The 26,942-nt window shown below is 43.1% G+C and overlaps 1 protein-coding gene across 1 annotated transcript in view; it reads right to left on the bottom strand.

The window, feature by feature from the left end:
- Positions 1–26,942, bottom strand: part of LOC124011136 (protein diaphanous homolog 2-like) — a 610,415-nt gene that overhangs the window by 377,471 nt on the left and 206,002 nt on the right. Inside the window, 4 exon segments of the mRNA XM_046324198.1 lie at positions 7,741–7,855; positions 18,293–18,481; positions 18,483–18,542; positions 18,545–18,655. Of these exon segments, the coding sequence (XP_046180154.1) occupies positions 7,741–7,855; positions 18,293–18,481; positions 18,483–18,542; positions 18,545–18,655 (475 nt within the window).

The following is a 26,942-nucleotide window of genomic DNA, read 5'->3' as shown; positions in this document are numbered from 1 at the left end:
GCTTTATTAAGACAAATTGTCCTGGCGCTCGAGAGCAATTAGACAAATGGCTCCCATTCTGAAACGTGCCATCAGGCGGCAACGTAGGCCCCGGAAGTCAGATTTTTCATACTAACACCACATTTGATTATCTGCAAGGCACTTTTGCAGAATATAATTACGTGCATCTCCAAATTCAATGGAGCATGCATGGGGTCTTGGTTTAGCCACACATTTTGGCAGGGGAAGAAGCAAACCTCTCCTTTTGCACAAAGTGTGGTGGTTTATCAAAGAAGTGTACGCCAAACTCACTTGTGATCTTGTTTGGGCAAGAGCACTGCCGTGAGAGAGTGTGCGTGCGTGTCTGTGAGACTGGGCAACCTCAACTCCAGATGGTAAATGAGAGGTCCAAGGATGAGTGGGTTTCTGGAGCGGTGCAAGGGGGGACAGGATGGTGATTTCGAGAGAGAGAAGGGAAGGGAGGAGAAACAAGGACTTGGGCAGCTCTGGCAATAAACAACCTCATCCTCAAGGAGGCACCGTGAACCATCACAATCAAACCCCTGTGCCCAACATCTTCAACACAGCGGTTAGCAAACGATTCCTTTATCATCGTACTCCCATGCTTTGCTGTTAATATGATCTAGACTGGGCACAAGCATATTGTCTATGGAACAGAGCATCTGACTCATTGGCCAGCAGCTTTTATTACATTATCGGTGTCTAAGGAGACACACATTCTCATGACGGTCAAGGGATGTGTCGCTTCGCTCAGTAACCGGCTTCTCAAAGGGTTACAATTATCACCTAGTCGTCTGGAGTCGATGGGATGAAAAGTGGAACTTCCTTCACAATTATAAGTCTAATATTTTGTCTGAGAGGGTAATATATAGCTCAACTACAATAGATGCATTGTATGATTCCCAATGTGGCTGGGTGACCCAGAAGCAAAAGTCCAATAGTGAACCAGAGGTACTACCCATTTTGGCCATTCTCCTCAGGGGATGGGGAGTTTGTGTGTGCGTGCGGCTACTGGACAGGGACCTTTGTGACTTGGCGGAAGCCCCCTTTCCTGGTATGAAGCAACAGCTCAATAGATAACAACACTGGCATTGCCTATTATAGCTCGCCAGGGGAGTCTGACTGTGTGTGCGGCTACTGGACATGGGCCTCACAGTTGACGGAAGCCGCCCTTCCTGTTTAGAAATACTGCAGCAAAGTTTGAAGGGAGGCTTGATATCCTCGGGGGAGCCTTTACCACGCGCGAGCACCTTTGATCAGGGTACTGGGTCAGCCTGGGTGTAACAAAGTTATTAGGGAACTTATTAGGGCAGTCAGGGAGCCGCCTAAACCCCCGCTGATTCCATCATTACCAGCGCTGCAGCAGGGTTATTACCATCCCGCTGCGAGGGCTTTGTAGCAGGGTTTGTGGCTCGGCTTGTGTTTGTGTGCATCGGCAATGGCGGGAGTGACACAACGTTCTAATGGGAGATGAATCTGGTTGGGAGGAGAGCTGAGGGATATGATCAAATCCTGGATGATAAACGGTGGAGCTCCGGCCAGAGTTGTCTTCAGGACTCTGGGGTTTGGTCGTGGGTCTTTTAGAGCTGACCTTTAGAAGCATTAATGCAGGCTTGCTTTCTGGAAATGGGAATTGGGCATTATTGCTAAAGCTAAGAGAGAGCAGGACACCAGAGCAGAGGTGGATAATAGAAGAGGGAGAGGGTTAGCAGGACAAACTCTGCACAAAATTGGTAATGTATCCACACACGCAGAGTTATTACACAAAACAATAACCTTCTGTGATTTTGGCTGGAGCATGGGTTTCACAGTTTGGAGTGCGTTGGGTTGGCAGGCATATTTTGTCAACGTCACTTTTCTTTCTCCCTGCAATTGTAAATTACTGTTTATCAAATTGGAAAACACCATTGCACATGTGATCTGTGATGATGTTAAGACACTTCTACTGCAGCAAATGTCCATCAGAGAAGAAATTCACAGCGAGCCTCCATCAACGACAGTTTCCTTGTGAACACACTTTAAAAAAAAAAATCTAAGACCTTAGTTTAATTAAGTTCAGAGGGGATTTTAATAGCTTGGCTGATCCCAAACAGTCATTTCTCGACCTGTAGACCATGACACTCTCTCTCCCTGGCCACCGCGGGTGGGCACTGGATGGAGTGCCGGGCTCATTAGCAGCTTCGCCATCATTAACATAGAGGCATGCTGGGAGAGGGAGGGGCCGGTGAACTTGATCAGAGGGGTTGAGCGCAGCCGCCAGTCTCCTCCCCCGATAAATATGGCTGGGCCAGCTAACAACCCAATTATTTGCATACATCTTCATTAGGTTTATCAGTAGAACTGCTAGTGTAGCGCAATAAGGAGGGACCCCTACTCACAGACCACTTAGTGTACACAGCCATCGATCCACTCTATGCTACACTACACTAGAGATTAAGAAGTGCAGTAGGATTGGGGGAAAATGATGCAAGAGACAAGTAGCGAGGCCAAGCCTTTTCTCCATCAACCTTCTTCAACGAGTTGAATATTTATAGTCATATTTCTGTTTTGTACAAATAAGTTTATTTTTTTTACACGGAATAATGCATATGCTGAAAAATATGTATCAATATTGACAAACTTTGTAATACAGTTGACCAGTGGTGTCAAAATCATTCCATGGAGGGCCTAGTGTCTGCAAGTTTTTGTTTTTTTCCTTTCAATTATGACCTAGACAATCAGGTGAGGGGAGTTCTTTACTAATTAATAACCTTAATTCAGGAATCAAGTACAAGGGAGGAGCGGAAAACCCGCAGACACTCAACCCTCTGTGGAATGAGTTTGACACGTGTGCAGTAGACCAGGGTTGCCATTAAGTGTTATGCTACTTTAGTTGTTTTGTTCAGGATGGTTTCACTCTCTTAGTTTTGTTGCTGCCACACACTGATTAAAAGCTTCTCAGAACAGTCGGAAGCCTCAAACACATGTCATCATTACATCAAGGCATATGCCCTCTGTGTGTGGAGCAGGCGCTGTTGGCAATGGAGAAACGCTATTAGGAGAGCGCAGGTTGAAGAAGTTTGCCAACATCAATCTTATTTCAAACAGAACTGAAAAGCCTGGCCGACAGAATTGCTTTTCAAATGCAGCAGGCCATGCTAGGCGCTCAAACCACAAGTACATCTGATTTGATCCCAGGAGCTGAACACAGGCAGAACCGCTGATTGATACCACCAAGTGAAGGGACTCGGGGGTAAAGAAAAGAGAGAATGATAGAGGGAAGGGAAGAATGAGTGAGGGAGGAGGGAAAAGCCAAACTACCAGTTCTACAAGGGAAACCAAATAGCAATACAATGACGTGAGGAGTTGCTCTGCTCTCCGGAGCCGATTTAAATAAGTCAGAACAAATAGACCCTAGTGGACACATTTCCCCCAGTGTTGCAGCAAGGTCTGGCTTGGCAGAGAGAAGGGGTTGTTTGGGGGCAGCAGCTTTGATTGGGATGGAAAATTATTGACCTCAACTCTCTCATTCTTGGTAGGACATGATGGGCGATAAGGGTCTACTTAGCAGGTTATGAGGGCTCAGGTACAGTGGGTGACCTGGCTGTACCACTGTACAAAGTATCACTTCCCTTCCTCTTCCTTGGGAGTTCAGGTCGATCCACAGAGGTGAAGATGGGCCTTAGAATCCAAAGGATAATTGGCCAATGCATTACCATCTCCGCAGTCAGGCAAACATCTACAGTTTCGGTGAGTAAATTAAATTTAAAGCAATGTGAACAGGCTAGACCTTATATTCAGCAACTCTGCTTCCAGCAGACCCCTCTGACAACACTGCTGGCTTCAAGCGTTGTCGCTGGGATGTTGGCTGTTACTCCAGAAAGGTAGCCATAATTGGAAATACAGTAGGATTCTGATCATCTTAAGAGGCTAGAAGCAAAGCTGTAAATCCCTGTTGATTATGGTTTCCCCTTTCTTGTTAAAACCAATTAAACGGCATGGCTCGTGTTGTTTTCAGACAATGTGAGTAACAAGTGTGGCTCCCGAGGAACGGCGAGTTAAACAGAAGCCTTTTTGCACCATTGTCCCAGGGCAGTTCCAGGTTCTAGGGAACACATTTACACCTGTTTGCCTCATCTTTCATGATGACGCGTGCTTCAGTTATAAATAATCCAGCCAAGATGGGGGGGATGTGGAGAGAAAAAAAAAAGAGTACGAGAAAAACCAACAAAATTGAGGGCTGGCCAAACTTTTCACCAGATAAATAAAAGGTTGCAATTTTCCAGATATATTAAGTTGGTTTCGAGTAGGAACTTGTTTGGTAGGTTTGCTGGGAGGATTTATAGTCTTTGGTAATATGGTTAGACGGTGAGGTCTTGTGAACTAATTTGTCTTCCCAGGCATCACCTCACTTCACATAATACGCTCCATCTGGTACAGGAAGCTCAACCAGCAAAAATGTGTGTCACGTGTTATTGTCAAGGCTGTGCTTCTGGGAATCCAAAGATGAATAGTCAGTATAGAAATGGGGTCAGGATCTTTGACAAAGGCTGCAATAACAGTAAAACGTTAAAGCACATCTTACTCTAAGGCATTCTTAGATCTCATGAGTTTGAATGATTCCCATTGTAAAGTGAAGGTTAAAAAAAAATGTTTTTTTTTAAATTTAAGGATGGCTGCATCTCGTTTTTTGCTAAATACTATTGCTCCCCTCCACGATACCATCGCACGTCAAAGGCGTTTTCACCCGCTTTTAACTTTGTCTTAAAAAGAAAAAAGAGAATGGTACTCAGGATATCAAACATTAAACAGCATTTTTTAATTCATGAGTGTATCATGTTCTGTTTCAACAATAGAGGGGAAAAGAGCTGAATCAGTGAACATGCTGCGGGCGTAATTGATAGGGATCCAGCTAAATCTTTCCAAGCTGCCTGAGGGAACACAGAGCTTACCTATAGAACCCGACTGTTACATGTATGAGGAAGAATTTGAATTTGAAAAAGACACTGAAAAGAAATGTAAAGCAGAGTTACGCTTCTTAGGACCTATAGAACGCAAATAAAGGAAACATAACAACTATAAGAATGCAGATTAAAGAGAAAATGCCAATTAAATGAAAATGGAATACAGTAATAAATATTGCATAATCTTGTATCAATAAGTAGTGTTATATATTTTTTTGCAGGATCTGTATCCCTTGTTTGTCCGAGGTGAAAATGGATAGGATTTACACTTCTGAAAGAACAGACAAGTACAGCACACAAAAGCTACTATTAATTATTGCTGGTGTTAATTAGTAACAGTGTTTCTCCACCGGAACGCTATGGTTTCCTTGTCTGCGTGTTATGTTCTTGTGATCTCTTCCTCCCTTGCTGATGCCACGTTAAAAATAAAGCAAATGGTAGAGACCAAAGCAAAAACACTCCCGAACTACAACCTCGCCCCTACCAACACGCTCTGAGGGCCCTCCGTTGTCACGTGTTGCCGACGAAACTCAGAGGTTGAATTCCAAAGAGTGGTGATGGGATCAATAAACCCGTCAACTTAGGGACAAACTCCAGACTTGAATGACGCAATTCATGTTCCACTTTTAAACTTGAGCATGAAAATCAAATTAACAAATTGTTTTAAAAGATATAAACCTCAGTCACAGTTAAACATTTCATTAAATGTGTCAAGTCTGGAAATCTGACAAACAAATGCACGATGCATATAATTAGGCACGCCTATCCATTCTTTTGTATGAAATTGCGCAAACATATTGCAGTGCGTGTCAGGGATAGCACTTGGCTCTGATGCCTGCAACCTTGTTGGCTCAGTCAAAGTGGCTATCTGAGAGTCTAATTAGCCCCTACGCCCTCGATAATTTTCACTCCCTCAGCTTTGGGACACTTGTGCAAATGGCGGTGGTGCGGGTAAATGTATCAATGGAGGGGCAAGGGGAAGGGGGTGATTTGGGATTCAGCCTGTGTCTTGTCGTCTCTCCTGCAGAGAGAGCAGTGACATGGCTCTTGGCCTTTACCCTTTGCTTCATTAAGCCCAGCTAAATTTGCTCCCTCGTTCCCGCTATTATTCTCTCCATCTGCATTGTGCCAACCAATCACATCCCAGCTTCAGGGCTACATTGCTGTTTATTTCATAGAGCACCAGAGAGATTTGTTTTGTTATGTAGTCGTCAGGGGAGAGGAGAGGAAAGGAGGAGAGGAGGGGAGAGGAGTAGAGTAGGAGCGGAGAGTAGGAGCGGAGAAGAGAAGAGAGGAGAGGAAAGATGCCAACAGTCTGGCTTGTGTCCTGACAAGACGGTGAGGAGACACGGACAGTCATCAGGATTGGGGTCAATTTCACAAATGAATTTCTAATGCAATTCTCTCCCCCTGTAAATTCAATTTAATTCAATTCAAATTATAGGTCAGTCTTAGAATTCAGAAATAGTTCAATTCCTCTGAATTTCAATGTTAGGTCAATTCCAATAATTAAATTCCCAATTCAATATTTTACCCAACAATTCCACAAATACCCATTTTAATTAAATTCCCTCAGGGTTTCAGGCTGATCATGTCATTGTTCAGATTGCATAGCTATACTAGAAATATAGGAAAGAAGATTGAAATGATTAAAAACAAATCCTACAGTAATATTTTAGACTATGTGCATTCATTCCATTAACTGGGAAATGTACAAATATTGAACATTGAATTTTGAGTCCAAACAGTCTAATTAAATTCCAATTACATTACTTGCAAATCAACATTTGAATTTGACTCAACATACATTTTCCACTTCAAGAGTAAATTGGAATTGATTTCAACCCTGGAAGTCATCACACCCACCAACTCAGAGAAGAGCTGTGATTCCAGTTCTGTATGACAGAGGTCCTTTAGGTTACCCCTACGCTCCCACTAGGGCAGGAATTACAAGAGTGTGTACACATTACATACACATGTCAAGAGAGCTGGAACACACTGGTATTGTCATGGGAGGACTACACCACCACACACCCTCTCCCTCAAAACACAAACTAGCTTTCCTTCGGCTTGTGTTATTCATCAGCAAGTTAGGTAGTCTGGATGTGTATCTCAGAAACAAACTGAGAAGATAAACTCCCAGAGCTTCCTTCACTGGGTCTCCCTTTGGAGGAGCATCTACTGGACTGGAAAAGGCTGTGCCAAGTCAAGCGTGACTGTCCTCAGTTCAGTCATACACATGCATATAAATACACATACACAGAGAAATGAAATAACATTTCACTTTTTTTGCAAGAATTGTGTGGGAGTCATTTTCATCACGTGCACACACACACACACACACACACACACACACACACACACACACACACACACACACACACACACACACACACACACACACACACACACACACACACACACACACACACACACACACACACACACACACACACACACACACACACACACAGAAAGTCACTCAACAAATACAAAGAATCCCTACTGTATCTCCAGCTTCGAAACCCTGACACACAAACACAGTGCAGCAGCAACAGCAGTGGAACCCTTAATCGGCTCAGAGATTTCAACACACAACCATCCACAGCCGGATTGTTCAAAGACACAAGAAAAGGAGGATGGTTTTAACGATAATCAACATTTCACGGAGACAAATTGTTTCCTAAAGTGTCTGGAGAAGAAAGCCACTTGCTTTCCCAGAGGCCAAACAAAGTGTGTGTGTGTGTGCGTATATTCATTAGTAAAAGAGGGGAGAGGCCTAATGGGGCCTGCTTACCTTTGGTCCTGGAGGAAAAGCTGAGGGAGAGCTGGGCAAAGAGGTCTTGGTTCTCAAACTTCTCCTCTTTGACTTTGATCCAGAAGCAATTCTCTGCCATTTCCTGAGGTACTACCTGCAACAACACAATGAGGGTGAATTTATCGCAAGGTGCAATCAGAGGCTGTCATTCCTTCCACAGCCGGTCTGGCTACCACTCCACTTAAATGTCATTTCTTCAAACCCCACTAATTGTTGTGTGTGCGCGCGCATGCGTATGCACATTGGTGATCACCCATCATGTTGCACATTCCACTCCATTGACATGCGCCAAACACAGCACAGAAAAAAACATGTCCATGGATTTAAATGATTGGTATATATACTCCAACGTATCAGTTTCGCTTAAGGTTGAGAGGTTTGGCAACTTCGCTGCATGAGAGTTGATGAAGAAGCTATTACATAAATACTGCAAGTCAAATGATAATCCAACATTAATAAAAATGGAAGAATCAAATGCAGAAATCTGGCTAAAGACAGAAACAACATTCAAGGACCGTGTAACACATCACAGTAAAATAGAAGGATATATTGCAAAATGACATAGTAAAATCGTAGTGTACTGGGAAAGATGGGTTAGTCTGGACATCTGAGGGTAGGAATTAAGATTAGAGTGTACTGTATATGTTAGTGAAAATAGCTGTAAATAGCAATCAACAGCCCTAGATTGACACTGAGGTATGTGTTAAACTATGTGCTAAACTAAAGGAACGATCTACCATACACAGGGCTATTGCAACAAACTCAGAGGCTACGGCCGAGGACATGAACACTTATAAGATGTCCTGCTATGATTCTCCACAGAACCATCAACAGGCAAAAGGACAATATACGGACAAAGTGGAATCCTACTTCACCGGCACCGACGTTCGGCGCATGTGGCAGGGGCTACAGTCTATTAAGGATTACAAAGGTAGACCTAGCCGTGAGCTATCCAATGACGTGTCTGTACCATGCACGAGGGCCCCCGCCATCCCAGAGGACAGGGTGATCTCGCTCTCCGCTCTTCGCCCTCTCTTTTTCATCTGGTCAACACATAGTGATGGTATTCCAGGGTGCGTTCTCAGAGCCTGCACAGACCAGCTGGCAGGCATCTTCACAGTCATTTTTCAACCTCTCCTTGTCCCAGTCTTTAATCCCCACATGTCTCAAGCTGACCACCATCATTTCTGTTCCCAAGAACTCTAAGGCTACCTGCAACAATGACTACCACCCTGTAGCACTAATATTTGTAATCATGAAATGCTTTGAAAGCATGGAACATCACCTCACTCAAATGTGCATACCGCCCCAACAGATCAATCTCAAATGCACTCAACACTGCCCTCTACCATGAAAATTATGTTTGTTGACTACAGCTAGACTACAGTTGTGTCATCAAAGTTCGTCACCGAGCGTGGTACCCTGAGACTGAACACCTCCCTCTGCAACTGGATCCTGAACTTTCTGATGGGCCGACCCCAGGTGGTGAGAGTAGGCAACACCTCCGCCATGCGGACTCTCAACACAGGGGCTTCTCGGGGGTGTGTGCTTAGCCCCCTCATGTACTCCTTGTTGACCCACAAATGTGTGGCCACGCACGACTCCAAATTCATCATCTAGTTTGCTGACGACACTGTGGGGGTAGGCCTGAACCAACAGGGAGGAGGTCAGAGAACTGGCTGTGTGGTGCCCCGAACAACAACCTCTCCCTTAGCATCAGCAAGACCAAGGAGCTGATTGTGGACTACAGGAAACATGAGGGTGGGAGTGCACACCCCCACCAAATTGACAGAGCCACAGTGGAGAAGAGCTTCAAGTTCCTCGGTGTCCACATCACTGAAGACTTTACATGGTCCTCTCACACCAGAACAGTCATGAAAAAGGCACGGCGACACCTCTTCTCCCACAGGAGGCTGAAAAAATATGGCTTGGCCCCCAGCTGCAACATTGAGAGCATCCTGACTGGTTGTATCACCATCTGGTATGGCAACTGGCCCCACACATCATTGGTGGCGAGTTCCCAGCCATTCAGGACGTACATGCCAGGTGGTGTCTGGGAAAGGCCTGAAAAATTGCCAGATTCCATCCCCCCGAGTAATGGACAGTTCTCCACGCTCCCATCCGGCAGGCAGTACCGGTGCATCAAGGCTCAGACAAACAGAACCCTAAACAGCGTATTCCCCTGCTATAAGACTGCTATATGGCTAACATCTACTGCTCTCCCTCTCCCACAGACTATCCACACTGACTCTATGTCCATCCACGTCCATACCCACTCAGACACAACCTACGTTGCAGTTAAAATTATTTTTTATTAGATGTATTGGTCCATTAAGCCGCTGTCCATTGATTATTGATTGCCGTTACCATTAGTATTTATCCTGCTAAAGATCATTATAATATAATATACTGTTTACATGTATATATTACCATTGCGATATTACCAAGTATTTATATATTCCTAATACCAGTAACTGTTTAGCCCTATTTACATGTACAGTATATCCTACTACCAGTCACATATGCTACTGATTTCAAACACCTTCCTACTGTCAATGTCTCGCAGTAGTTATAAAAGGTTAAGCACGAGAGGAGAGAAGAAATTGTAACATTGTTTAGGCCTATTAAAGAATTGAAGTTATATGTTATCGCCAACCCATAGGCATACTCACTGCCAATGAATGAATTGTGTTAGATAAACTAATGCAAAAATGATAATAGTTAATAATACAACTACCAATAATAATAATCCTACAATATTGTGCTGAGATATTGTGAAAATGTATAATGTATTAGCCATTGATATGAAAACTATTGAGCAGTATTGATAGTGATATTGAGAAAATTTTAAGTTTAATTGATCAAATAACTGTTTAGATACATTTTGGATTTCATTGTTACAGCCCAGGCACATAAACCTTTCAGGCCCTCATTCTCGAGACAGCTTAAGCTGGAGTGACGTACACCCAGAGCTCTGCAAAACTCAGCTGTGTGAGTTACAGTACTTAATGACAAGCTATAGGCTCTCTGCCTAGTTTGAAGGTAATTTGCCTTAGAAGCCAGCGTCGGTATATTGGAAATTTAGTGTGTATTTTTGTTAGTTTGAAAGTTCATATGCCAGTGTTTATCAACATACAGTGCATTCAGAAAGTATTGAGACCCCTTGACTTTTTCCACATTTTGTTATGTTACAGCCTTATTCTCAAATTCCCATAATTACAAAGCAAAAACCGTTTTTATTATTTTATTTTGCAAAAGCATTAAAAAAAAACTTTATTACATAATTACTCAGACCCTTTGCTATGAGAATCGAAATTGAGCTCAGGTGCATCCTGTTTCCATCTATCATCCTTGAGATGTTTCTACAACTTCATTGGTGTCCATCTGTGGTAAATTCAATTGATTGGACATGATTTGTAAAGGCACACACTTTTCTATATAAGGTCCCACAGTTGACAATGCATGTCAGAGCAAAAACCAAGCCATGAGGTCGAATGAATTGTATGTAGAGCTCCAAGACAGCATTGTGTTGAGGTACAGATCTGGGGAAGGGTACCAAAAAATATCTGCAGCATTGAAGGTCCCCAAGAATACAGTGGCCTCTGTCATTTTTAAATGGTTTGAGTTTGGAACCACCAAAGAATCTTTCTAGAGCTGGCCGCCCAGCCAAATTGAGCAATCGGGGGAGAAGGGCTTTGGTCAGGGAGGTGACCAAGAATGCAATGTACGGAGGAAACCTGGCACCATCCTTACGGTGAAGAGTGGTGGTGGCAGCATCATGTTGTGGGAATGTTTTTCAGCGGCAGGGACTGGTAGACTAGTCAGGTTTGAGGGAAAGAGGAACGGAGCAAAGTACAGAAAGACCCTTGAAGAAAACCTGCTCCAGAGCACTCAGGACATCAGACTGGGTCGAAGGTTCACCTTCTTGGCACACAGCCAAGACAATGCAGGAGTGGCTTCGCAACAAGTCTCTGAATGTCTTTGAGTGGCCCAGCCAGAGCCCGGACTTGAGGACACAACCGAACATCTCTGGAGAGACATGAAAATAGCTGTGCAGCAACACTCCCCATCCAACGTGGCAGAGCTTGAGAGGATCTGCAGAGAAAAATGGGAGAAACGCCCAAAATACAGGTGTGCCAAGCTTTTAGTGTCATACCCAAGAAGACTCAACGCTTTAATCGCTGACGAAGGTGCTTCAACAAAGTACTAAGTGAAGGGTCTGAAAATGTATGTAAATGTCATATTTCAGTTTTAGTTTTTAGTTTTTCTTTGCAAAAATGTCAAAATCGTTTTCTTTGTCATTATGGGGTTTTGTGTGTAGATTGATAAGGAAACAACTTAATTTAATCCATTTTAGAATAAGTCTGTAACGTAAGAAAATGTTAAAGAAGTTAATGGGTCTGAATACTCTCCGAATGCACTGAAGTATACATATTTTGGATCTAGCTTTATTAATCTACCCTGCAATCTAAATACCACTATTTTGTATTTGTGTGGGGCACAAAACAATAAACAAACCAAAATCAAACATTTGCAAGGGTTCACATATTTTGGTGTTAGTTTGTGGTTTATATATATTTTCCTTTCACATCAACATAAGTACTAACTCTCAAAGTCAATTAAAGCACTAGACAGAAAGCCTTACCACCAAGAGGGCCATCTCTTGATTACATAAATGTGACGGTGCAAAATAATTAGGTGCGCCTAGAAGACCCCAGCCAAAGTTGAGACTCTTGTTGAATTCTCCCGAGGAAAATTGAGACGCCTTTCAAATCGGCACACACACAGAACAAAATGGCCCCTTTGTATACTGTGGCTCCGACCGTGGCTCGCCGTAACGTACAGTGGCCCCGATGGCGGGCTTCTGTACATACAGAATGACAATAACCACCTCTTGCTGTATTTGCGCTTGATAATTGGCTAGTAATGTGTGTTGCGAAGTCCTTCGGAAGTCCATTACAGGTTGTGTTGAGTGCTGCAGACTGTGATGACACTCTGAGAGACGCACTGTTATGGCACTCAGTGTGGGCCAGCACAAGTGGTGTCTCATTGCAGCCTGTGTTATTAGACCCTCGACAAGACGGAGTGACGCGAGTTGCAAGGGCGGGGCGGCTCTAGAGAGACAGTCAGGGGACCCCACTTGACGGGAGGTGTTTGTTGTAAAAAAAAAATGTGCAGGTGATAAAGAAACACAAGCAAACGACAGTGAGTGCAGCTCGGTGCAAAGTGCTGTAATGGTGGCCATGGGTGAGATGATGGAGAGTAGGGCCAATGAGAATAGGAAAGAGTGTGAGGGCTGTTGTGGTGATGGCCTGATAAAATACTGTAGTGCCTGTGGGCCGCTCTCCCCCTCATAGGCCCATTCAGGGCCCACTCCAGCCCTGCTGTAACTAATTCACATCAGGTCCTGCCACTGTGGATCTGCTCTGCAAAATATAGTGTACAGTATCATGTGCATGCTTACAACAGAAGTTATATTCGAAGTGAGCCGATGTACAGCTGAACACTGCAAATGTCCATTGTGCTAAAGGAAGCACCATGGAAATCATGGAACAGCAGAGGGCGGAACATTACATGCTGCTGTGATGTAGGATTTGAGGATGAGTTTCCACAGGCAGCCCAATTCTGATATTTTGGCACAAATTGGTCTTTTGACCAAACAGATAATAACTAGTCCGGAGATCATTATTGGGCTGCCTGTGAAAACGCAGCCTTAGATGAAGACACTGATTAATCCCTGAATTAATGGCCACATGCTGTCATTGAAGTAAAATACCATGAGCATACCATATGGAACAATGCCGTTTGAATATGAATCACTTGCGTATTTAACTTACACTGGTTGATTCATATGACAGGAGAACATGTTAATTGAACACAACACTCCTACTCTTTGGAAGCTAGAGGTTACTCATGCCATGTAAGAGTGGTGACTTTAAAGTTCGATGGCCATTGGCAAGGCAACCTGCTGTGAATGCAGTTCTAATGGTCTGAGAGTCTTTAGGTGTCATGGCTGCCTTTTACTGAGGCTTCCGTCTGGAGTGTTGCAGAGATGTTTGTCTGGAAGGTTCTCCCATCTCCACAGAAGAACTCTAGAGCTCTGACCAAGGCCCTTCTCCCCCGATTGCTCAGTTTGGCTGGGCGGCCAGCTCTAGGAAGAGTCTTGGTGGTTCAAAACGTATTCCATTTAAGAATGATGGAGGCCACTGTGTTCTCGGGAACTTCAATGCTGCAGACATTTTTTGGTACTCTTCCCCAGAAATGCGCCTCGACACAATCCTGTCTCTGAGCTCTACAGACAATTCCTTTGACCTCATGGCTTGCACTGTCAACTGTGGGACCTTATATAGACAGGTGGTGTGTCTTTCAAAATCGTGTCCAATCAATTACATTTACCACAGGTGGACTCCAATCAAGATGTAGAAACATCAAGAATGCTCAATGGAAACAGGATGCACCGGAGCTCAATTTCATGTCTCATAGCATAAGATCTGAATACTTAAGTCAATAAGGTATTTCTGTATTTTGGTTTTAATAAATATGCAAAAACGTCACATTTTTTTTTTCACTTTGTCAATTTGTGGTATTGTGTGTAGATTGGTGAGATTTAAAAATAAATCCATTTTAGAATAAGGTTGTAACGTAACAAAATTTGAAAAAAGTCCAGGGGTCTGAATACTTTCCAAGGCACTGTATATAAACCCTGGATTGCTGATGCAATGTATTGGCCATTGAGAGATTTTGAAGCCACTGGTCATCCATATTTGCACTATGAATGGAATTGTACAGCATTTCAATTAAATGTTTCAAGGACAAAATTACATGTGCTTAAGTATTGTTTTGTTGCCAGGACAGTAACATTAGTAAATTGAAAAGGAAGGAAAATGGAAAATGTTTTAATATATTATTTCATTTTTTATTTGTATGTTTAGACCGCATAATATAATTTAAAATGTATGCATTAAGGTATCTGTAATAGAATAAACGTGTCAAAAATTAATGTAGACAATATGAATGCATTTCTATAGCTTGCAAAATATGTTTAATAATGGAAGAGTACCAAGATGGCTGTGTGGTTGCTTCAATACAGCGCCCCCTGTCAGTCACCCAGGGTTAATACACATTATTGGTAGAGTGGAATATAGGAGTTCATGAAGCACCATCCCAAAATGTATTAATTCCAAGATAGACTGGGAGGATGTTCCCATTAAGTGTAGTAAAGTGATGTTAAGCGGCTCCAGGACAGTAGTTCACTAAAAGTGAGGGTATATGGTGGTGGAGGTTGGGGACTTCTCCACAGCATCCACACTGCTGCTGCAAACTGCCTGACTTTACAGTAAATGTGTTGCTGTTCCCCAGTGGTAAGGTGTTCTAACCATAGGAGATAAAACATTACGGTGTCGCTGCTTGAAAATGTTAAAAACCTAACTTTATTGATGTTGGCTGCTTTTACTAATCGGAGCTGGTGTTTTTTTCCCCTGCTGTTTTAAGAGACATCTCCTGTGCATGAATTTAAAAAGCAAGAGACAAACACTCACTCTCCATCCTAAACTCTCTGTTTCGTTCTACCTCTCTCTCCCCTCCCTACAATCTCTATACAATCTCCTTCAGTTCTTCTGCTCGTTCTCCAACATTTAATTACAGTGAGGTTGTACCTGCCTGCTATTCAACCAGTTGAAAGATAAGGCCTTCACCTACAGTTGAAGTAGGAAGTTTACATACATTTAGGTTGGGGTCATTAAAACTAGTTTTTCAACCACTCCACAAATTTCTTGTTAACAAACTGTAGTTTTGGCAAGTCGGTTAGGACATATACTTTTTCCATGACACAATTAATTTTTCCAACAATTGTTTACGTACAGATTATTTCAATTATAATTCACTGTATCACAATTCCAGTGGGTCAGACGTTTACATACACTAAGTTGACTGTGCCTTTAAACAGCTCGGGAAATTCCAGAAAATTATGTCATGGCTTTAGAGGCTTCTGACAGGCTAATTGACATCATTTGAGTCAATTGAAGGTGTACCTGTGGATGTATTTCAAGGCCTACCTTCAATTTCAGTGCCTCTTTGCTTGACATCATGGGAAAAAACTAAATAAATCAGCCAAGATGGCAGACAGAAAATTGTTGACCTCCACAAGTCTGGTTCATCCTTGGGAGCAATGCCCAAACGCCTGAAGGTACCACAGTCGTCTGTACAAACAATAGTAAGCAAGTATAAACACCATGGGACCACGTAGCCATCATTCCATTCAGGAACGAGACGTGATCTGTGGGCAGAACTTAAAAAGTGTGTGTGAGCAAGGAGGCCTACAAACCTGACTCAGTTACACCAGCTGTCAGGGGGGGGAGCTTAAAAATAGAATCCGTAGCTGTGAAACTACAACGTCCGTTTGCAATATTACAACAAAGATGTTACTTCAAACACCATTTTTCCCTTTGGACATCACTTCACATCACATGTGATAAAACAGCAGAGTGTGTACAGTAATTTACCACGATGCAAGATCTGCCCCATTTCAAATAACAAATGCACCTGGGGCGACCAGTGGCGCTGTTTGAATGATGGCAAACTTTTCGGTCCTTCATTTCTCCTATTTATTTTTAAAGCCTGTATATGTGTGTATTCATATAGCTACAGCACACTAGTGGTTATGGGGCGGTTATAGGGAAGGGGGGCATGACGACAATATTCTAGGTCCCTCCTTCTGCTGTTTCTTTTTAAAGCTCAGGCCACAGTAGTGCTTGGCACCTCCATGGCTCCATCTGCTCCGAACAGGGAAGACAGATGACTCTGGTACCACTTAATAGACACAAGAGACACAGATTGCTTTTCCTCAGGTGGCTCTGAATGCCTTTGAGTGCTATCTAGCCATTTCATTTGCATCTCCAAACCCTAGCGCCTGCGGAGGCAAGGTTAATGCAGACGCACATTCAGTCGTTGCCGTGCCGGGACAGAGACGGATGTGCCAAAGTGGTGCACTCATGAATGCACACACACACACACACACACACACACACACACACACACACACACACACACACACACACACACACACACACACACACACACACACACACACACACACACACACACACACACACACACACACACACACACACACACACACAGGAATACACAAATAAAGACAAATGCACAGACAATGACACACACAAACACACACACACACACACAGTGATGATAATGAGATGCAAGTGGCTCACTTGTTGTCTCTCTAAATGTATCCACAAAGGAGTTCCCATCCCGGGCAGCTGTATAATGTTATAAACAATATGACCCATCACCAGGCCTGCATGGGTCTAGGCACGGCTGTGGAATTTGCATATGAGGTGTAGAAGTGGTGACATAAACCTGCGTCTTCAACACATTTCGGATGCTGCTGTAATCAATCTTTACCATTTCCATTGCGTGGTTTCCTGTTACATTGCAATCCTTGCTCTCACTCCTATTCTGAGGCAAATTGTTAAAAAGTTACAAAATAGTTGCAGAAACTGGTTGATGCTGTTGCTGGATAATTTACTGAATCTTGTTTTTTTTTTTATATATATATATGTTTTCTAAAAGTGAAATTACCATCAAATTTGAAAAACTTCATGTCTCTTATAAGATGTGCATCCTTGCTATACAACTATAATGCGATTCAGTGTGATTTCAACAGCAATCTGCAGTCCAAGGGAGAAAAAAAACAATTTCCTTTTGTCTGTTAAAAAGCATGGTCACACACCACTACATTAATGCTGGTTGCAACTCCAAGATTCCTTAGGGCAATGGATAAATTAACTCAGAGTAGGATAAAGCCCAAATGAAGAGAATGATCCCCGTTGATATTGTATTCAAATTTGTCGGAATGTTACAAAACACATTGTCTTTATTCAATGCTAAGAGTGTGTGTGAATGCAAGGACACTCGAGCAGCAGAAATTGTTTGCGCGAGGATCTCTTCGAATAAGTGCCGAGTGCAGAGCAGCATGCCCTGTGGCTGAACGCTTGCCTGAATAGACCGAGGGTAGTGTTGAATAGAGTGCACTCTCTCGATTTGTACCTACAGCTACATCTGAAAGGCCTGTTTTCTGTGCACCATGCTTCTATTCAGAACTGTATACAGTGATTTAACACACACAAATCCAACAAGTTCATGATTTATACATCATAAGACGGGACTCGATGTCTCTGTGGAAAATCGGGTACATGTCTATTATGGTACAATACTAAAGAGTGGATTTGTTTTATTCATTTCCGGCCTCAATGTACACTTAATGGAAGAGAGTAGATGATGATAGTCAGGATCAATTAGACAGAGCTTATTGTGTGTGTGTGTGTGTGTGTGTGTGTGTGTGTGTGTGTGTGTGTGTGTGTGTGTGTGTGTGTGTGTGTGTGTGTGTGTGTGTGTGTGTGTGTGTGTGTGTGTGTGTGTGTGTGTGTGTGTGTGTGTGTGTGTGTGTGTGTGTGTGTGTGTGTGTGTGCGCGCGTACAAGCGCGCGCATGTTGGGGAGGCGTTACTATACCTTGGACCAGTTCACCCTCTTCATGACGGCCTCAGGCTTGTAGGTCTTCTTGGCCTCCAGTCCATAAGGCAGCTTGATGACAGGCATGGCCATCATAGGAGGCGGAGGGATGCCCGGCGCCCCGGGGATGGGCGGAGGAGGTGGGGGTCCACATCCAGGGGAGGGGGTGGCCCTCCTCCTGGAGGTGGCGGGGTGGGGGTGGAGGGGGCATGCTGGCCATGCCAGGAGGAGGCGGAGGTGGGGGAGGAGGGGAGGGCAGCCGCCTGGTGGGGGCGGAGGCGGGGGAGGGGGTGGAGGTGCCAACCCCCCCGGCAGAGGTGAAGGTGGGACTCCTGTCCCAGCCGCCGTTGGTCCGGCCGTGATCTGAAAAGACGGGAAAGCAATGTTAGAGACGGGACACAACATTCCCGTCATCCCAGCACTCGTAGGCCGGGGACCTGGAGGCCAGAGCTTTTACCACCATTACATGGATTACACTAGTCCGGCTAATGCACCTGGGTGATGGGTGAGGATGGAGGTAGGAGTATTTAGGGGGGAAAGGGATGGGCATTATCGTACTCACTTCAATTACAGATGATTGCCTTGATCCTGTGTGTGTTTGTGCTTCTTTGCACTTGCACACGTGTGTGTGTATATTTGTGTAGAGAGTTTATAAAAGCATGTCTGAAGACTATCGTCCAAGTGCTATCGTCCCTTGGGCTTGAGCCTCATTGCAATTGTAGCAGTCATTTTCTGCGATGAGCACTATCAGCCAGCCAGAGGCCAGCACCTCACACTGGAGAAAGTGGGTCGCTCAGCTCCCTAAGAATACCAGACACATTAAATACAGTGGGGCAAAAAAGTATTAGTCAGCCACCAATTGTGCAAGTTCTCCCTCTTAAAAAGATGAGAGGCCTGTAATGTTCATCATAGGTACACTTCAACTATGACAAACACCATCATTTGCAAATAAATGCATAAAAAAAATCCTACAATGTAATTTTCTGGATTTTTCCCCCTCATTTTGTCTGTCATAGTTGAAGTGTACCTATGATGAAAACTATAGGCATCTCATCTTTTTAAGTGGGAGAACTTGCACAATTGGTGGCTGACTAAATACTTTTTTGCCCCTCTGTATGTAGATACATAAACAAGAACCTAATGAGCTGTAGGTAAATATTGCAGGGAGGTATATGTCACCTTTCCCATTAGAAGTCTGTAGAGCTCTAATACATGTTGAGTACGCTGGTGGTGACATGCGCGTGGATGGGGCACAGTGAGTGTGCAATATCTGTACAGTACAGAGTGTGAGAGGTTCCGTGTGTGTGTATGTTGTGTGTTTAAAGCACCCTATAGCCCACAGAGGATGCCCTTACATGGGCAGGATACAGACAATAAAGGGCAGATGTGTGAAAAGGCTGAACTTTGGGTAATATATATATATATGCCATTTAGCAGACGCTTTTATCCAAAGCGACTTACAGTCATGTGTGCATACATTCTACGTATGGGTGGTCCCGGGGATCGAACCCACTACCCTGGCGTTACAAGCGCCATGCTCTACCAACTGAGCTACAGAAGGTGACACATGTTCTACAGGGGACGCTGCCAGTAATTAGTAGTGGGCCGCAAAAAGCCATTATAAACTGGGTGGTTCGAGCCCTGAATGCTGATTGGCTGAAAGCAATGGAAAACGGTCTGACAAAACATTTATTTTTACGGTCTAATTACGGTTGTAAACAGTTTATAATAGAAATAAGGCACCTCAGGGGTTTGTGGTATATGGCCAATATAACACGGCTAAGGGCTGTATCCAGTGGCCATCGAGGCTGTATCCTCGTGCCAAAGAACAGCCCGTAGCCACGGTACAGTATATTGGACATATACCGCATGCCTTATTTTTTAAATATACACCCTTCAGAGGTCACCCTTAGAGTATATACAGTGCATTCGGAAAGAATTCAGACCACTTGACTTTTGTTACATTACAGCCTTATTCTAAAGTGGATAATTACATTTCCATTTTTTTTGTCAATCTACACGCAATAATCCACAATGAAACATTTTTAGAAATGTATGAAAAAAAAAAAACATGGAAATATCACATTTACATAAGTATTCAGACTCTTTACACAGTACATTGTTGAAGAACCTTTGGCAGTGTTACAGCCTCAAGTATTCTTGGGTATGACGCTATAAGCTTGTCTCTTTAGGGCATTATGACTCTTTATGTCATTAAGGCTTAATGAATGCTACATTTCACCACTCAATAAGTGAAGTGTTACACAAAGCAGAAAAGGAAAAAGGAATGCCCATATTTATGGTGACCTCTGTGATTACTGTGTACTTAAGGAAAGATTATACACCCTTTTCTCACTCATTTCTTCACATGAGAGGAGCTCCGTGTCTGAGTTCATGATGTTTTTAATTGAATCAGACGCCGTTATATCTGCATTTTGCTAATAGATTCAGTGTATTAAGAGAAATATAGCCACCTGAAATGGAGTTGTTAATGAAGATGCTAATGCTATGCTAACGGCATCTATTGCAGTGGGGGTTCTGCGGCTAGACAATGCATTGTATCGAATCCTCACATACTTGAGCACTCCGTTCCCTATTGACGCGTGTGTATACACAGTGTATATGCAGCCGACATCTAACCATTGGGGGGAGAACCCTGGGTATTGTCTGGCCACGGTTTAACTCCTAGAAAAGAAACGCTGCCTCTGCCATCTTGAAGTCGACAAGATGGGTCTCACAAAGGAAGGCTATTAGGCGGTAGACAGGGGCAAAATTAAACCCATTACTGATAAGACAGAGACCAGCCAGCCCCTTGCTTTACAGCATAAACATAATCATTGATAAAGGCGGTGGGGAGGGGGGCAATTAGACAGCCTATAGCGTAGATAGGATTTGACCTTTGGGATTTATTAGAAGACAACTGTCTTTCTTTCCAAAGGTTTGCCCCACAGCTTTTCCACAACGTCATTTCCAAAAACCAATTTTGTTACCCCCCCCCACTCGGTCGATTATGTGGGTAATGTGGGACCAGTCTAATTTTTAAAGGTATTACAATTACAGAGTGTTTGATTACACAATGCCAGCAGTGGGTAGTTTATTAGGTAGGAAATTAAAAAGGTGTAGAGTGGTGAGCAGCGTTTGAAGCAGGCTGCCCCAACACCCATCGACACCCATATAGGTCTGTCAATCTCTGAGCCCGTCGTGGCCCATTTTCTCTTTCAAGATTAATACGAAAGAATGAAAGCAAATTAGCTGCTAAATGAGAGCACCGTCTTTTCTGCATTCAGGAGCCCTCTGAGCCTCCTAGCTCTGGCTGCTCCCGCTCACTTGTTTTCCCTCTCTCTCTCGTCCCGCCGTGCTCTGGGCCCTCCAGCTTCGTCTACGGAATGCTAATCAACCCAGCGTTTGACAGCGCCCGAGGGATCCGCCGCCATCATCTCTCCGCTCTCCTCCGCCTTCTCCCAAAGGTAAATTACTAGGGGTACCATTCCTTTCCTACACCATACAATCATATCATCAAGCATCTTCCGGAACCTTCTACCTAGCAACATAGCTTTGTTTGGGTTTTATTGGTTTCTCTGGTTGAAACAACAACACTGAATAAAAATATAAAAGCAACATGCAACAAATTCAAAGTTACAGTTCATATAAGGAAACCAGTACATTTCAATAAAATCATTAGGCTCTAATATATGGATTTCATATGACTGGGAATATAGATATATGTTGGTTACAGATATATGTTGGTCACAGATATATGTTGGTCACAGATACTTAAAAAAAAGGTAGGGCGTGGATCAGAAAACCAGTCAGTGTCTGGTGTGACCACCATTTGCCTCATGCAGTGCAACACATCTCCTTTGCATTGAGTTGATCAGGCTGTTGATTGTGCCCTGTGGAACGTTATCCCTCCTCTTCAATGGATGTGTGAAGTTGCTGGATGTGGTCGGGAACTTGAACACACGTCTATCCAGAGCACCCAAAACATGCTCAATGGTTGATGTCTGGTGGGTATGCAGGCCATGGAAGAACTGGGACATTTTTAGCTTCCAGGAATTGTGTACAGATTTTGACATGGGTACATTATCATGCTAAAACATGAGATGATGGTGGCGGATGAATGGCATGACAATGGGCCTCAGGATCTCATCACAGTATCTCTGTGCATTCAAATTGTGATTGATAAATTGCAATTAGGTTAGTTTTCCATAGCTTATGCATGCCCATACCATAACCCCAATGCCACCATGGGGCACTCTGCTCACAACATTGACATCAGTAAACCGCTTGTCCACAATATCCTATACACGCTGTCTGCCATCTGCCCGGTAGTGTTGAAACCTGGGATTCATCTGTGAAGAGCACACTTCTCCAGCGTGTCAGTGGCCATCGAAGGTGAGCATTTGCCCACCAAAGTTAGTAACGACGCCAAACTGCAGTCAGGTCAAGACCCTGGTCAGGATGACTAGAATGCAGATAAGCTTCCCTGAAACGGTTACTGACAGGTTGTGCAGAAATTATTCAGTTGTGCAAACACACAGTTTCATCAGCTGTCAGGGTGGCTAGTCTCCGACGATCCCGCAGGTGAACAAGCCGGATGTGGAGGTCCTGGGCTTGCATGGTTACACGTGGTCTGCGGTTGTGAGCCGGTTGGATGTACTACCAAATTCTCTAAAACAATGTTGGATGTGACTTATGGTAGAGAAATGAACATTCAATTATCCGGCAACAGCTCTGGTGGCCATTCCTGAAGTCAGCATGCCAATTGTGCACTCCCTCAAAACTTGAGACATCTGTGGCATTGTGTTATGTGACAAAACAGAATATTTTAGAGTTGCCTTTTATTGTCCCCAGCACAAGGGGCACTTGTGTAATGATCATGCTGGTTAATCAGATTATTGATATGCCACACCTGTCAGGTTGATGGATTATCTTGCCAAAGGAGAAATGCTCACTAACAGGGACGTAAACAAATTTTTACACAACATTTCCGACAATTAAGCTTTTTGTGAGTATGGAAAATGTATGGGATCTTTTATTTCACCTCGTGAAACATGGGACCAACACTTTGCATGTTGCATTTATATTTTGTTCAGCATAAGAGGCTGTTTATAGACCAATGGTGCTGTTTTTAGGCTGGGTCTTTGGCAGCTCCAGCCTGGTCACTGATCATGGCTAGATGTGAGTCAGAGAGAGCTGAGGCGGGGTGAGCAATGCCTCCTAATTGCTTCTTGGCGGCTATCCGTCTTGCTAGGCTCATCTGGGGCTCCGACTATTGTAGGAGAGTGGAGTGATATGAAACCTAATCCGTTCATTGAGGGATCCAAAGCCTCTAGAAGTCGACGGGGGGGACGAGGTCGGACGGGTGGGTAATTAACTTGGACTATTATGCAATTAAACCTTCCCCCAATTTTGGCACTAATGAGCAAAGCATATATTCAATTATAAAGTGTTTACTGGGGAGAATTACATCACAACAGTCAAATGTCCACATTTGATTATCTTTTATGGAACACCTCAGTTGAGAGGTTTCAAGTGCATCTCCCAGATTCATATAATACAATTTATTTGTTAAGTATGATGCAAGAAAATTAAACCTCAGCGCAATCTCCAAACTTCCTTCTCCAATTACAGACCAAGAGTGTGGCCCTATTATCAGATTATGTGTTTTCAAATGAATATAATGTAGATCACTGCATAATTAGCAAACATCAATCATATGTAAAGTTCAGAGCAAACATCATACTTGACTTGGAGGGTGAGTTGATTGAGTTTCTGGTTGAAGATTAGGTTTCTCAATGTCCAGGCAATACCGGTCAATCATGTTGATAACAGAAAGAAAAAGGGAAGGGAGGGACCCGGATGCAAAGGGATCACCCACCTGCACCTTGCTCACAGCTTCACTGATGAGTTTCTGAGCCTCTTTAAGCTTGTTTGTCTCGCTAGTTAACTGGACAGATGGCAAACACAGACACAAAGGACACACAGACACAGGCACAGACACAGGCACAGACACAGAGAGCAACAGAGAGGGACACAGAGAGGGTGGTTAGCTAGACAGATAAAAGGAATAAACAGTACTTTTGTTAACAGAGAACAGAGGCTAACATCAAACACAGAAAAAGGTCAAGCAGAGGGGTAAGTTATAGAGAAATTCCCTGGTACAGTTAAAACATGGTTATGATGAAATTAGTACTGTCTGTCTGCTGCATCTGTACTACCTGTCAGATGGTATACCAAGTTCACATTTATTTAATATCCTCAAACAAGCAAATATTTTACAGCATTAAAATGTCACCATCCCATAAAGTTGTACTGGGTATTAGATTAAAAAACCTAGTCATCTACAAAGCATAGATGAAACAGCCATTTATATGACAAGTATTTGTATCCTCAAAATCTATTCAATCCCTTTGGAACGCTATGTTGAAATATGTTCTAGCAAATCACATTCACCACTTTTCCATCTCATACAGTTGAAGTCGTAAGTTTACATACAGTTAGGTTGGAGTCATTAAAACTCGTTTTTCAACCACTCCATAAAAGTATTGTTAAGAGACATATTATTTCACTTAATTACCATTCCAGTGTGTCAGAATAAAAATAAATCAGTCAAGACCTCAGATTCAAAAATGTTGGACCTCCACAAATCTGGTTCATCCTTGGGAGCAATATCCAAATGCCTGAAGGTACCACGTTCATCTGTACAAACAATAGTATGCAAGAATAAACACAATGGGACCACGCAGCCATCATACCGCGTTCTGTCTCCTACAGATGACAGTACTTTGGTGCGAAAACTGCAAATCAATCCCAGAGAACAACAGCAAAGGACCTTGTGAAGATGTTGGAGGAAACAGGTACAAATGTATCTACATCCACAGAAAAACGGGTTCTATATCGATATAACATGAAAGGCCACTCAGCAAGGAAGAAGCCACTGCTCCAAAACCGCCATAAAAAAAAAGCCACTCTACGGTTTGCAACTGCACATGGGGACAAAGATCGTACTTTTTGGAGAAATGTACACTGGTTTGATGAAACAAAAATAGAACTGTTTGGCCATAATGACCATAGTTATGTTTGGAGGAAAAAGGGGGAAGCCTAAGAACACCATCCCAACCGTGAAGCATGGGGGTGGCAGCATCATGTTGTGGGGATGCTTTGCTGCAGGAGGGACTGGTGTACCTCACAAAATAGATGGCATCATGAGGAATGGAAAATTATGTGGATATATTGAAGCAACATCTCAAGACATCAGTCAGGAAGTTAAGCTTGGTCGCAAACGGGTCTTCCAAATGGACAATGACCCCAAGAATACTTCCAAAGTTGTGAGAAATAGCTTAAGGACAGCAAAGTCAAGCTATTGGAGTGGCCATCAATCACAAAGCCCTGACCTCAATCCTATAGAACATTTGTGGACAGAACTGAAAAAGTGTGTGCGAGCAAGGAGGCCTACAAACCTGACTCAGTTACACCAGCTCTGTCAGGAGGAATGGGACAAAATTCACCCAACTTATTGTGGGAAGCTTGTGGAAGGCTTCCCGAAACATTTGACCCAAGTTATTAGTTAATTTAAAGGCTATGCTACCAAATACTAATTGAGTGTATGTAAACTTCTGACTCACTGGGAATGTGATGAAAGAAATAAAAGCCAAAATAAGTCACTCTCTACAATTATTCTGACATTTTACATTCTTCAAATAAAGTGGTCATCCTAACTGACCTAAGAAAGGGAATTTTTACTAGGACTAAATGTCAGGAATTGTGGAAAAACTGAGTTTAAATGTATTTGGCTATGGTGTATGTAAACTTCCAACTTCAACTGTGTGTGTGTATTTTATCCCGAAGACTCTGTGTTAGAAATGTGCCAAATGTGCCAAAAGTCACATTCTAACATCTTAACAACAGCCGTTGAGTAGATGGTACAAACTCAACCGTGTATATTGAAACATATTTATATGGAGTTGTTCTTACAGAGTTCGCCTTTACTGTGGACTGAGGAGTATTAAATATTTAACATGTATAATGGAAAAGGAGATAGAAACTTCCATAAAGGAGACCGAATAAGGACTTCCATTTCTTGAACTTGGTCATAAAATGCTAAATTGAAGGTGAATAGGGAACTTTTCTTTTACACTCCATCCTTAACTATGGACCATGGAGAGTTCAAGGCCATAGACAATCTCTATTTTATTTTTTAGACCATATCCCCTGAGGAATGTGGATGGCATACAGTGTCTTAACAAAACATGAACTTTAACAGTTCAAGCCTAGCTTAGACTTCAGCTGCGATGGATGGAATTTAAGTACATTACACTAGTACAGTACACAAAACACTCATGTACAGAGGAGCTATATTTTAAAGACCATATCCCAAGGGAAAGTGGATGGCGTGTTGTGTCTTCACAAAAGTTTAACCTCACAAGCATGGCTTAGACTCTTCAGCTATGATTGATGTAGCTTAAGTACATTACACGTGTACAATATAGAACACAATACACATGTATTGAACATAAGGTATTGAAAGAATGTACAAAAACATGTGTTTTAGAGAGTAGTCTGCTACGCCTTCCAACCTTTTCCTAACTATGCTGGTTCAGCTACATGACCGCCAGGTTGTGTAAGCCCAATAATGGCACGACACAGG

The sequence above is a fragment of the Oncorhynchus gorbuscha genome, linkage group LG23 (genome assembly GCF_021184085.1).
Source record: "Oncorhynchus gorbuscha isolate QuinsamMale2020 ecotype Even-year linkage group LG23, OgorEven_v1.0, whole genome shotgun sequence".
Classification (NCBI taxonomy): Eukaryota; Metazoa; Chordata; class Actinopteri; order Salmoniformes; family Salmonidae; genus Oncorhynchus; species Oncorhynchus gorbuscha.
Note: the sequence above shows the minus strand (reverse complement) of the source record. Positions and strands in the feature narration are given on the sequence as shown.